The sequence below is a fragment of the Rhynchophorus ferrugineus genome, unplaced genomic scaffold, assembly GCF_030347505.1.
Source record: "Rhynchophorus ferrugineus isolate W39M unplaced genomic scaffold, kcgeb_rfMv2 rfM4, whole genome shotgun sequence".
NCBI classification, from domain to species: Eukaryota; Metazoa; Arthropoda; class Insecta; order Coleoptera; family Curculionidae; genus Rhynchophorus; species Rhynchophorus ferrugineus.
The window spans coordinates 10,285,880-10,299,991 of record NW_027472583.1 but is presented as its reverse complement, the minus strand read 5'-3'; the positions used below and the strand labels follow the sequence as shown (position 1 = coordinate 10,299,991).

The 14,112-nt window shown below is 35.0% G+C and overlaps 1 protein-coding gene across 11 annotated transcripts in view; it reads left to right on the top strand.

The window, feature by feature from the left end:
• Positions 1 to 14,112, top strand: part of Ppn (proteoglycan-like sulfated glycoprotein papilin) — a 160,911-nt gene that overhangs the window by 138,247 nt on the left and 8,552 nt on the right. For 6 of the 11 annotated variants that reach the window (XM_076403046.1, XM_076403044.1, XM_076403049.1 and 3 more), the window contains 13 exons: positions 443 to 523; positions 632 to 898; positions 957 to 1,505; positions 1,563 to 1,775; positions 1,835 to 2,356; positions 2,413 to 2,577; positions 3,251 to 3,430; positions 3,489 to 3,839; positions 5,824 to 6,003; positions 7,287 to 7,457; positions 9,656 to 9,967; positions 11,726 to 12,004; positions 13,890 to 14,084. In XM_076403046.1, coding sequence (XP_076259161.1) covers positions 443 to 523; positions 632 to 898; positions 957 to 1,505; positions 1,563 to 1,775; positions 1,835 to 2,356; positions 2,413 to 2,577; positions 3,251 to 3,430; positions 3,489 to 3,839; positions 5,824 to 6,003; positions 7,287 to 7,457; positions 9,656 to 9,967; positions 11,726 to 12,004; positions 13,890 to 14,084 — 3,465 coding nt within the window. The remainder of the gene's footprint in view (positions 1 to 442; positions 524 to 631; positions 899 to 956; positions 1,506 to 1,562; positions 1,776 to 1,834; positions 2,357 to 2,412; positions 2,578 to 3,250; positions 3,431 to 3,488; positions 3,840 to 5,823; positions 6,004 to 7,286; positions 7,458 to 9,655; positions 9,968 to 11,725; positions 12,005 to 13,889; positions 14,085 to 14,112) is intronic. The other 5 variants (XM_076403051.1, XM_076403048.1, XM_076403050.1 and 2 more) reach the window with 1 other exon arrangement.

Here is a 14,112-nt window from a genome sequence, read left to right as displayed (position 1 = left end):
CTGCAAATATGACGTATCTACATAATCTACATGAGTATTCACACGTCATCATAAAGCATATTTCAATCTTTAGAAAAATGACACCACGAACTTTATTATCAAACAACAAAACGTATTGAACAACCTATTATATCAAAAATAAAATATCTCTCTGACTCACCATATCCAGACTGGTATCATATCATTTTTGCCTCAGATTCAATCCAAATATCTTCCCTGGTGGATAAGCTTGCTTAATGTTACTAATTTATTAAAGCACAAATATTATAATTATTTAAGTTATTTAAAATATAGAGAATCTAAATATATATTTTCATGACAAACAATATAATTGATTGTTTTTACGTTTATATTTGTTTACATATGTTGCATATCTTTGCTATTATTTATGATGTTTTCATCAATGAATCTCCTTGAAAATGTATGTTATTTTATTTTACAGGAGAGACTACAACAGAAGCATCATCTACTGTTTCTAGCTCCGAATCAACAATCACAGAAACTACAGATTCTTCATCAGAAGGTATGTATTATTAGTGCAGTAATCTATAAGTAAGTCTATCAATTGAAACTTCTTCCCAAAAAACGTATCGACGTTAACAAAAGTAATCATTCTTGTTAATATATGCAGATAGCAGCACCATATCAACAACACCAGATTATTCTGAAAGTACCAGTGAAGTAACCACCGTGGAATCCACGATCACGACGATAATATCTGATGAAACAACTATTCTATCAACCGAAAGCAGTACCGATACCACCAAAGATAGTACCACTGAAGGTACAACTGACTCGTCAACATTAGACGAGCGAATCGAAGACGAGCCCGATGAGGATAGTTTCCCGGAACCGCCTGGCAGACACGAAGTCAGCAAATCAACGGGGACTGAAACAGGTAGTACCGATTTCGAGTATTATGAAGTTCGACTAGCAATAACGACGTTATTTTTTAGACGCCACAACAACTGAAATCGCCACGTCGACAACGGAATCAACAGAATCATCGGGAACCACTGGGTTTACGACTGAAATTAGCGAAGGTAGTAGTACCACTGAAGTTGGCAGTACCACTGAAGTTGACAGTACCACGGAAGCGGGCACTACCACGGACGTTGGCAGCACAACAGAACAGGGAGAAACGACCCAAGCCAGCACCAGTACAGAACAGGGTAGCACGACGGAGGTCGGTAACACCACCGAAGGTACTACCGAAGTTGGTACTACAACCGAGTCCGCTACCACCATTGAAGCCACAACGGAAGGTGCAACTAGCGTTGTGTCTGATGTTTCCACTACTACAGAAATTGGTAGCACTACAGTTACAGAGGGCAGCGCCGTTACTGAAATTTCTGAGACAAGTGGCAGTACCGAAGTTACTACTAGTGAAAGTGGATTTACGGAAGTCACTGAACAATCAACGACGGATTCATCGACACTATTTTATAGTACTACTGAGAGTGATATATTTTCATCGACAGATGAAACAACTGAAAACACTACACGTGCGTATAACACATTTGGATCTAACAAATTCCATTATGAACCATTTCTTCTTTTAGCTTGGCTCTTCTCTAATGTCGGGGTTTTCTTCCCGAAGAAACAAAAAATGTGCAAACGAAGGAAAATTATGCTGTGCCAGAAATCACAATACGGATGCTGTTGGGACAGCATTCACTCCGCCAAAGGACCGTTCAATGAAGGATGTCCCACTCCTAAGACGTGCAAGGAATCAACATTCGGTTGTTGCCCAGATGGTGTATCAGCTGCTCTCGGTTAGCATGCCTACAGAGCCACTAGAATAAGCCAATTTTCATTGCGTGTTGTTTTGAAGGTCCTAAATTCCGGGGATGCCCATCGAGCAACTGCAATGAGACCTTATTCGGGTGTTGCTGGGATAACAAGACGGCCGCCGAAGGCAACAACGAGGAAGGATGTCCGCAACGACCGCCAGCGTGTCTCGAATCGAAGTGGGGATGTTGCGGCGATAACGCCACCGAAGCACAAGGCCCAGATTTCGAAGGATGCGAGATCGAAGAAGAAGACGTCGTCACCGATCAAACACCCCCAATCGACGAATGCTCCAAAACAGAATATGGTTGCTGTCCTAATATGTCACCGGCTCAGGGACCGCAATATCAAGGATGTGACCTGCCATGTTCTAACACCACGTACGGGTGTTGCCAAGACAAAGAATCTCCGGCTCACGGTCATAACGGGGAAGGTTGCTGCCTGTCGGGTCCGTTTGGCTGTTGTCCCGATTTCGTTACGCCTGCTAGAGGTCCCAGTGGAGACGGGTGCGACTGTCAATACACACGATTCGGATGTTGTCCGGATAATGTTACTGTGGCGAGAGGTTGGTTGATGATCGGTATAAAATGTGGTCGGTAAATATCATTTGATTTCTGTTAGGATACAACAAAGAGGGATGCGGATGTCAATATTCCGAATACGGCTGTTGTCCAGACCAGCGTACCCAGGCCTATGGACCGGACTTCGAGGGATGTCCCTGTCACGCATTCCAGTTTGGGTGCTGTCCAGATGGAGTATCTATCGCTAATGGACCTCACCAACAAGGTAACAACATAATATTATCGATAGAAGGTTTTGACTTACATAAAATATTATTATAGTAGTATAAGCAACTAGTATAGCAACTAGTTGCAAGAATTTATTCTAATCATTTTGTCACTTACTGAGAAAATGTTTGCCTATCTTTCTGGCAACATAGCAATACCGTGTCAATCTAATCATCGATTCATTTACACACTTCTTTAGCGTTTCTAATCAGAAGGCGATATATCTGGTGAATATGTCCGGCGGAATTTTTCCCTCCTTTTGGGTCCTTTCCATTGCATTTAAACATCTAGAAGCAGTTTAATAATCAAATTCTAAGCTGTCTGAAAGTACTTTACATGTTTGAACTGGGTTTTCGTCCTGTGATAACTATTTTACGTCTGACAGTAATCGTCGATGCCCAGACCTGGACAGTACAGTGAGTGAGGAGGCAATTCGAACAGCAATTCACTCAAATGAACTATCGTTTTTATCAACTTTCAACATGTCGCATTATTTTCCTAATAATCTGCTTTATATTTTGTATGTGAGTATAATATGTGTATGTATGTGAGTATATATATTGTATATATATATATATATATATATATATATATATTGTATATATACAAAATCTATTGAACCAGTTAGTATGGTATAACTTATATGTTCATAATAAAATTTGTGTTCTTAGGCTGTGATTGTAGAGAAACGAACTACGGTTGTTGCTCCGACGAGAAAACACCCGCCCAGGGAGAAAACTTCTTCGGCTGCGGTTGCGAAACTTCCAAGTACGGATGCTGTCTCGACGGCGTGTCCGAAGCCAAGGGCGACAACTTCGAGGGATGTGAAGAAGTCCCAGCAGACGAACAAAGTACCTCTTTTTTTCTATGCCATCTAATACCGTACAATAACCACCGTCTCGGTTTCAGGTAGCTGTTCTGTGGCCAAAGAACGCGGCCCATGCAGAAACTACACAGTCAAATGGTTCTACGACATGTCCTACGGAGGATGTTCGAGGTTCTGGTATGGTGGTTGCGAGGGTAACGCGAACAGGTTCAAGAGCAAAGAGGAATGCGAGGGAGTTTGTGTCAAGCCACAGGGCATCGATCGATGTAAACTACCGAAAGTTCCTGGATCCTGCGATGGTTACTTCCCGCAATGGTACTACGAGAAGGAATCCAAGCACTGCACTCAGTTCATTTACACAGGCTGCCTCGGAAACAACAACAGATTCGAGACCAGGGAGGAATGTTCAGAACTTTGTGCAAAGGATGATAGCAGTAAGATAATTTTATTAAAATTTTTACTGAAAATTATATCGATTATTTCTGACGATCGGTCAAAACTACTATAGTTTGCAGTCAGAAAGTCCATGATTCTAATATGTGCCTTTTATTGAAGATAATCGTTGAATATTTGTTCAAATAATCTCTTTCAACAAATTTATTACAGAAGTATATCAGAAAGTCTTAATAATCGTATGACAAATAAGTCTAAATTGTTTCAAGACCTATATCTTCGGACCAGTCATATGTTATTTTTATGTCATTTATTTCTTACTGATGTCTCAGAGCTGAATAAAGATTAATCCATTTCCGCATCTTAGTAAAGATGCTAATTAATATATGTATATATATATTATGTATGCATAAAGTATGTTTAAATGGTATAACACTATGGTTATTCTTCATTTATTCTTATATCACTGAAAAGATTCTTGCAAGCATCAGCACTAACAAATATAATGCTGATATGTTTCTTATAAAATTCTATACTTATATAAAATTAGTTTAAAATATTGTTGGACTGGCATTATTGTTAAGAAGGCAAATTGGACAAAACGAAGACAAGACAAAGTTTATTGTTGACGATTTTCTTATTTTTGAATATTAAAAAATCTCTTGTCACGAAAAAAATCAGCCTTCATTGAGTACTGCGAGATCCATCAGAAAGCAAACCACATTCTTTGCACACATTTTAGATAAACTGGTGAAGAATGTACATGCTTTAAGCATCAGAAAGTGGTTAAAAATTAAGGAAGGTTCTATAAAATCAAGTCACGATAATCATTGCATAACATTAAAATTGTACGAGAAGTTGCATCTGTAAATAACAATACATCAGAATAAAACAAAATTTAAATTTTGAATACTACTCCAGGTTATCCTTGAAACTATAAATCTAAATATAAAAGCCATATTTTTATCCCTAATAGTATAGCTTTGCTTTAACCGATGGATAGTGTAAAAATCCAAGCTTTTAAGCTTCCTTGAACCGTCGTAATCATACTCGACACAATGAAATGGGATCATTGTATGAATGTTATGCAATGTTATAAAAATATTGATATAGTTGGAGGAACTAATATCAAATACATTAAATTCATGTTTGCAAAAACTGTGCCTTGTTCTAAGTGGTGAGAATAATGAAAAATGCGTATAAATTCAAACTTTAACTGCAATTATTGCTAAAATTGATAGTGGAAGAAGATAAAAAGTTTGCAAGAATTGCATGATGAAAATTTACTCGAAAAAGTATTGGAAGAAATATTAAATCCGAATACCATTGAAGAAGGGCCTTCGACAAGCACTGAAAATGTTGACCTTTAACTAAAAACATCTAAGTGGGGGTTTACTTTCAAAACACATATTTTAATGCTATAGATGAATATCATTCTAAATTTAAAGACCTTTTAATAGAAATAAATGTCCATATGGTACAATAATTTTAATAATATCAAAAAATTTATACCTCTAGAAGTGTAACTTTTACTAAGAAAAAAATGGATTGCACTAAAATAATCACAAAAACCAATCACAGTATTTAATCCAATTTATTGAATTTATTGAAGTCTACAGTTTTTACAATAAATTAGCCAATGCACGTCATAGACCACGTCGAATATACTGTCAAATGAAGTTTGTAAAAATGTAAAATTCCTTTTAAACTCGTAGCGTATTTTTCCTTCGAATTTTACCCTGGTTAAGAAAGACAGAATACCGTCTGATACGTCAAAACATGTAAAGAAATCAGTGAATAAAATTCGATTTGTATTAATACTGGTTGACCCTGTTGTCAAATGTTTTCAAAAATCTTCAAAGCGTTAGTGATAATAATTAGAGGTTATAAACCATCAAACGTTGTATTCCAAAAGTCCAATTTAACGCAGCAACATTGTGACATGCATTGACTGTTTCATTGGATGGACTAAAGTTTTGAATTCGACGAAAATTTGCTAAAACTAATGTTGAATTGTTGTTGAAGATCCCTGTGAACAAAAAGTTAACGAAGGACCATGCCGAGGCCAGTTCAGGCGATATTTCTATAACAAGGAGTCGGCACAGTGTGAGCTCTTCAGATATGGGGGTTGTAAAGGAAACGCGAACAACTTTGTTTCGTTGGAAGCTTGCACACAACGATGTGCACCACTGGGTGAACAAAGAGGTAAGTTCTTCATGGATTTTTTAACTATTTACTATTTACACTATATGCTAGTTTACTTATCCATGACACTTATTTACACAACTAGTTTTCTTGAATACTTACCATCAAGATTACAAATAAGTTTTAAAGGTTTTAGATTTGTTATCAATAAAATTCATAGTAAATGAAATATATGTTACGAATCACTTATGATTCGGGACGGGACGGAATTAATACACCACTTATGGCCTTGGAACAAAAGAGAAACTTTATTTTGATCCCTGGTATTTTATACAAACTCGATACAAGTTACAGCGCCCTCTACTAACTCTTCTTCCTCTTTTCTACACTGACTCTTGTATCGACGGTTCATGAGTTTGATTGGGCTGTTTCTGTTTTTTATATATCTGCTTCAGTAGGTTCGAATTTGAGTTTCCAATTAGACATTCTGGTACTTAATTCTGCCTTGTATTACAAAAAAAATCTTAAAGCATTCAACCTACTCGCAAGACGTTTTCTATCAACCTTTCCATAAATAGTTCAGTTAATTTGATGATTCTCAGTCGCAAATTGCATCATTGCACTGCGCAATCGAAAATATCTATTGTTCAAACATAAGTTAACTAATACTAATATTGCTTATAATTATTTCTACTTCTGCTTACATATATTACCAAAATCAACGTTGTACCAAAATTATAAAATTATATAAACTCGAAATATCAGTATATATCACGACATTTGGAATATTTCAAATTCGCTTCCAAGGTTTTCAAGTTCACTATCAAAAGATAAAAAGAAAAATTTTATATACTATCAGCTTCTATTTAGAGTTGTACATTTTGCATCTATCTGTAGATTATATTTTTGGAATTATTACGAAAAAAAGCAAATACTTTTAAAATATTCTTCTTCTTTTTCTTCAGTTTCTAGTAGATTAGGTACATAGAATAGGCATAGAAGGCGGTCTGCCATATATAAGGTCGTAACCAAGTTTTGTGCTTGTGAATCACCAGATGGCAGGACAAGCAACTAGAAAAAAACTAATTTATTCGAAGATAATCTACAAAATTTCGGACCAAAACAAAACAAAAAATCATTTATGTTTTCTTCTATAGCTTCGTCCATCTTGGTCCGAAGCACTTCCAAAACATGGTTATGATTGAACATTGACTTCCTTTTCTATGTTTTCTTTAAAACTTATTTGTTATCATATGTAGTATAAGGTATGTTCGACCAACTAAAGTATACTAGGGTAGACTAACTAACGCATGATTAACCTTAACCTAACTTGTGCTTGTCAGATTATTGCACAGTATCAAAGGAGGAGGGTAACTGTACCACCAAATCCGCCAGGTGGTACTTTGACGGCAAAGAAAAACGTTGCTTGCCATTCTATTTTAATGGCTGCAATGGTAACAGAAACAATTTCGATTCCAAAGAGCGTTGTGAAGAACAATGTCCTCTGGAAGTTGGTAAGTGGTGATGGGAGTAACTGTACATATTATAGTTTGCATGGGTCTTGTATTGTTTCTGTTGTGTATATAGATAAACGCAAGTTCAGACACTTTTTCCGTGTGTTTTTTCCTGTTTAAATTAAAATATTAACTTTTATTCCGCCAAAAAAAAGAGCGTGTCTGAACTTTTGTAACAAAAGCATAAATGTATAGTCAATTAATTAATATAAAATATTGCATGGTTTGTTATTTAACATTATATTAAATATTGTAATTATATATAAGTTATGTGAATAATATGTAATTGCTCGTCATCGTAATCATCATTGCCAGCAATCTTAATCATCAATGCTGATATGTTCTTCGTGTCTAACATTATCATTATCAGTTATTGATTGTACCCCTATGGCATCAGAAACTATTCTTAGTTAATCTTCTGTTCTGCAAACAACTCTCCATGATTCATTTTTGTGTTAGATTTGATATATTTCATCCATGATTCGATAATTATTCAATATCTTATTGATTATTAGTACTAGAGAATTTAAAGCAGGTTTACAACAAGGAAACTCACATATTGTTTTATAGTTGTATATGGTCGGTTCAGCCATCGCAGGATACCTGTAAATGTATGCATATGTGATGCATCCGAAATCCTGTTTGTGTTTCTGTCTCACTTCTTCAAAAACTCATAAATATGTATGATTATGATCACTATATAATTTGTAATATAGGTCGTTTCGTTTATTATATCTTCATTTATCAAATACAGTATTATTATTTCTTATAATGACAGTAAATCGAGTATTATAACTATCATTTATTGTTATTAATCACGAACCAACATAGATTCATATGCTGATCATTTCGATATGATCCATCAAACTGATTAAAAATCTATTTATGTCGCTTTGTTTGTTCCCATTTGGATTTTTGTTAGAAATAAATGAGATGATATGGTAACATCACATTAGGTGTGTGAAAAAGTAATCCATGTATTTTAATGTTTTAACATAATACTTTGTAGGTTTATTTTATCAACGATCTAAATATCTTATAAGCAGTGATAGTAGACATCTCAGGTTTGGCCTCTTATTTACTAAAAAGTTAGTAAAAACTAGATGTATTTTAAAACATAAAGACAGCTAAACAAACAACATCTGTCATCTTCACCAAGTGCACTGTATTTTATTCTTGTGTTACTCTAAACCAAATCACAGTGCAGTGCGTAATCAATCCAGTACTAGTCGTGTAATGCAACACCTCTCTCATAAAGAAAATACCACAGGGATGGATATGGTCGTTATCTCGCCAGAACAGCTTATAGGACTAGTAAAATTATGTTTGAGTTCCTCGATCAGTGAAGATCAGTGAAGATGTTCGATATGAGAATGTTGCTACACAAATTTTTATGGTAAACTTCTATAGAAGGTTTTTCAAGTTTTGGTGATTCAACATTCCAATAGTCTGCGGATAAGAAATTGAGGAACTGCAGTCTGTCCACCTTTGTTGGCCATTCACCCTAAACTGCAAGCTTCTGTTCAAATTCCAGTAGACTATGTTAGCACCTTTAATCCACCTTTTATGGCCCATCCATGGCATCCCAAAATACAGACACCATAACCTTGCCAGTTAATTAAAATTAGTTACATATCTAGGAGGACCCATCGACCGTATTTTGGTCTCTGGTGTTATCCAAAAGTGGTATTACTTCGATAGTATCTCGTCAATCTCAGTATAAGTAATCAGTCCTGTACTATAAAGGTGCATCTGCAATACTTCAGCACTTGTATTGCACTTATATTACTGTTTGCGAAACATCCCCATAATTGAATTCCATATATCCAAGTTTCAGTTACTTGCTTGTATAATAGCATTTTATTGTGTACTGATAATTGTGATTTTGTTCCATTTAACAAATACAGTTTCCTATAAAAGTCCAGTTCTTTCCTTTTTTTACATGTTCCTTCCAGCGAAGTTTTGCCTCAAGATTTATTCCGAGATACTTAGCGTTGTTGCTATATAGAATTATAGTAATTTTTATTGTGATTGGTGCACAAACACAGTCTGATTATACGTGAACTGTGTATGCACAGATTTAATGAAGTAAATTGATAATATTATTTATATTCATATATACTGATTTACTTTTTCACTCGCCTATGATTTTATTCCATATATTTTTAAATACGAATTAATGTATTCTTTTTAACCAGCTAAAAACACTTGCCAACTGCCTGCTGCTGTTGGCGATTGTGGAAACTACGTAACGCGCTGGTACTACGACACCAGAGCGAAGACCTGTCGTCAGTTCTACTTCGGAGGATGTGGCGGTAATGGAAACAACTTCGAAACCGAAACCGACTGTAAGCAGTCGTGCGCGGCTCCTATCGCGCCTGTCAAAATCGAAGATAGATTTAAAGAGGAATCTCAGCCACCACCAGCCACCGAGGAACCTCAAACTCAGGCGCCTTATATTCGTCCTCAAATACGACCAACACCTGCCAGTAGTCAGCTCACCTTAAGTGGTAAGTATTTTGGGGTAAACGATATGGCTCGATGAATGGAGGTAAAACGAAATGAAACAGTGGTGTTTATATTATGTGACCGTTATTTATTGAAGTAATATAAAAATGTGGAAAATACAAAATAGATAAAACGGCTGTCAGCGGTGTTACCTGGTGACGAGGCTTGGGCAGTCGATGGTGGCACGTCTAAACTGAAGGGTGGTCAGATACTGAATGATCGAAATACCCTTCAATAACATCCCAGATAAACGTCTCGGGGTTGCCATCTATTCGTTATCGGGTTCTAGTTGTCCCTGCTGGCACCCCGCCCGTGTTCAACATCTGGGATTATATTTCTGGGTACTTTGTTGACCGTTATTATATGATGTAAAATTCGACATGCCTCAAGGTCGCTACAGTATAATAAATACAGGCCGTTCAATAAAAAGGTGTCAAGACGTCACAATGTTGCCGCATTTAACTTAACCTTTTAGTTTATTTTGACTTTGATATATAGAAATCCAAATTATATCCAATGGAAGTAAAATAAAAGAACAATAATAATATTATCAAATATAATTTCTCTCTCTGTCAGTTAATTATATATGTGCTTATATTATCCACAGGTAGTATAAGCGAGACGGAGATGTACGTATTCCTTCACGTATTAACTTTAACAAAGAAAAAGAAAAAAATAATTACTGAACACTTTTAACAGGCAATTACTTTTATATTTGAATGTTCTGTGGATCTGTAAAAAGAAATGGAATGAATGGAATACCCCAAAAATGTTTTATCGTATTTTAATATGTTAATTGCTATTATTAAATAATATACTATAATAAATATAGACAATCTAATAGTACTTAAACAAAACCTAAAAACTAAAGATGTACAATAACCATAAATACTAAATAAAAAATAAACATACACCTAATAATAAAAAAAACTAATTCATGACATAATTAAAAATAATCGCACAACAACTACTAGAGCTTTTTAAATAAAGTAAAGGCTTTATTTATTATTGAACGGAAATATTTTTTAACAAAAATCGAGAGAGTTATTGAAATATTACCTATTATTGCCATAAAAACAATCAAAAGTATCTTACTATTTATCATTCACAATTTTAATCTTTTTACCCTATTACATCAACAATCTTGAAAAGTATCGTTCCAAAATGCTGCTATATTAATACAAAACATATTGTTATATACAAACTACCAAAAAATTACAAAACTACATATATTACATATAAATCTATATAAGCATAAATTGGGTACATTTATTGCCAAGGTCGCGGCTAGGACGACAGTGCCAGAACGTTAATAATCAGTCGAATGAAACTAGTAGAACCAAAAATAGTACTCAAAAGTACACGACTGAAACAGTCGATAGTAAATAGTAACAAAATCAGTCGGACCAAAAATAGCGACTGAAACAGTCGATAGTAAAATGTAGTCAATTACTAAAGAGTAAATAGTCGATTTCAGTCGATAGTTACCAACACTACTATACACAAATTGAAATAACAAATCTGCCCTAATTTTCAGGGCATCAAATAACGTTAAGAATCGCCCATATCTATTCAGATACAAAAGTTGAGATGAATTTGTAAGCTTGTTTTTTCATTAAAGGTCGTAAACCAAAAATCAAATTTGATGTGGCAACACTGCGACGTGCTGACGTCATAAATTTTGATTATGTGCATTGGCAGTTTCACTGGTTGAGCAGCTTCAGTCGCGTACGTTAAAGATATACATATCTTTGTTACAGATATATGTTCTATGGCACCTGATAGTGGACCATGTACCGATTATCAGGTCAGATATTATTACGACAGTGCGGAAGGAAGTTGCAAGAATTATACGTACGGAGGATGTGCTGGCAACCATAACAATTTCGAGAGTGAAGCAATCTGTATGAGATACTGTGGATCAGTGGGACGACAACCGCATCCAGTAGCACCCACAGAAACTAAAGAAACTCCAACCACCACTACCACCACCGCCACCATCACCAAGGCACCAATAACCGCAGCTCCGCAGCCGTACAGTAAGTTGATGCTTTATTTAAATCAAACTTTGATCTGAAAATAGTCAATGCAGAATTTGCTTTCAATTATGCTCCGAACCAGATTCGATGCTTTACCACAATTCCAACAGAAATAATATTTCGAATAATATTAATTTTGATATTTATACATACATTTTAAACCATATCTCATTTTGTTCACTTCAGAATTCCATAACAAAAAGGTGCCATCGACATATTTAAATCAGATAGAAAGGTTTGCTGGTTTATAAAAGCTATTTGGTCTCAAAATGGGCCATAAAAATATTAGCTATGATAGGAGAGATATTTGAAAGGTCATAATCAACCTTTATAAATTTTAAATTGAACACGTCCACCTCCACCAAAACAATCTGCACAAGTTTCACAGTTTTCGTCACAATTCCATCTTCAATTCGTTTTCAAGTACTGTTCAGTCAGGCCATGAGCTAATGACCAGAGTAAGCGATAGTCGGAAGGAGCAAAGTGTGGTGTATATGACGTGTAGGGTAACACCAGTTATTGTTAGTGATGTGCCCAGTAATTTTTCTCCGAAATGGTCCCATCGGATTCACAATCTTAGTTTCTTATCATAAAAATTCGAATTCACTTTTGATCCTGTCACGATTGTACCTCTTATCACTATTGCTTTCAAGAATTTTGCATCGAACAACCGGACGACTTTGAGAGGCTCATTCGTTTACGTGTTCGAACTGATCAGACAGCATTGTGTCTCTTTTAACTAGAATAAAATGAAAAGGAAAATATTGTCTGATTCTAAAACGAATTTACAAATTGCGGCAGGCAATATATTAAACATCTTGATGGCGTATGTACAAAAAAGCTTTGAATATACTATACATACCATTTAACATTTGAAAACTAAATAAAATCAAATAATATCAAAGAAACACTATCAAATCTTAACAAATTGACGCCGACAAAAATAGAAAATATTTGAAATAATTGAAAATTCTGAATTAAATATTATATATGGAAATTGTATACCCTCAGTAACCATTAATAAAAAATATTTTCATTTTCACAACATTTCGTACGAGTACACTTGTAATTTGGTTTGTTATTAAAAAGTTCCAACATTTGCTGATAATAAATAATAATAAACATTTCATTTCAACTAAAATCTCACAATTTATTTACTTAAAAGAACAATTGAACTAACCTCTCAACAATCAAGAGGTTATGATCTTTTTACTGCTACTTAACGCAAATTCATCTGTTAGGTACCACATAATTTATATAGAAATTCATATTATTTTTATTTAATTTTTTTTTTAAATTTAAAATTTCACCTAAATTGTTCTTTTAATACATACTGTATTCGAATTTACCTGCAATTCTATTTAGAGGATTTTAATGTTGAAACAACTTCTGGCGATTCCAACATGGCATTGTTTGATGACATATTTTCGTTTCTAATTGATGAAGGATCTGTGAATAAACACACAAACTGCATTTCACTACGTAGAATGTACGTAGATCATAATGAAAGACTACAGTGCTTCAGTCTGAAATGAAATGACGAAATTCCTTTTTATTGATATAGGACTTTACAAGAGATTCCTTCAGTTGATTATTGTTGACCTTTTCTGGCTATGGAAAACTATGCATCCTATTGGGAACTTTATACCCTGGAACGGGACATCTTTATTTTGTTTTTACGCTTAAACATGTAATTCATTCTGTAGTAATGGCGTTATAAAACAGGCTGTTAGTTCCTAAAATATCCGCTTCTCACAAAAACACTTAGATATTTTAATATAAGAACATACGAGCAATAATTTCGTAATAAAAACTACAAAATCAATCGAAAACTGTCATAAAAACGTTCCAAATTCGGAAGACGTTTAATTTGTTTTTTTCGTAGTACCACAAATCGACGACAGTCAATGCTACGAAGATCTTGATACCGGAAACTGCAGCAACGCGTATCCAGAATTTTACTACGACAAATACACCGGCAAGTGCACGGCTTTCGTCTATTCCGGCTGTGGAGGAAACAGGAACCGTTTCTTCACCGAAGAGGACTGCCAGAGACATTGCGGAGACTACAAAGGACAAGGTTTGATGATTCTTCGTTGTATATCGTC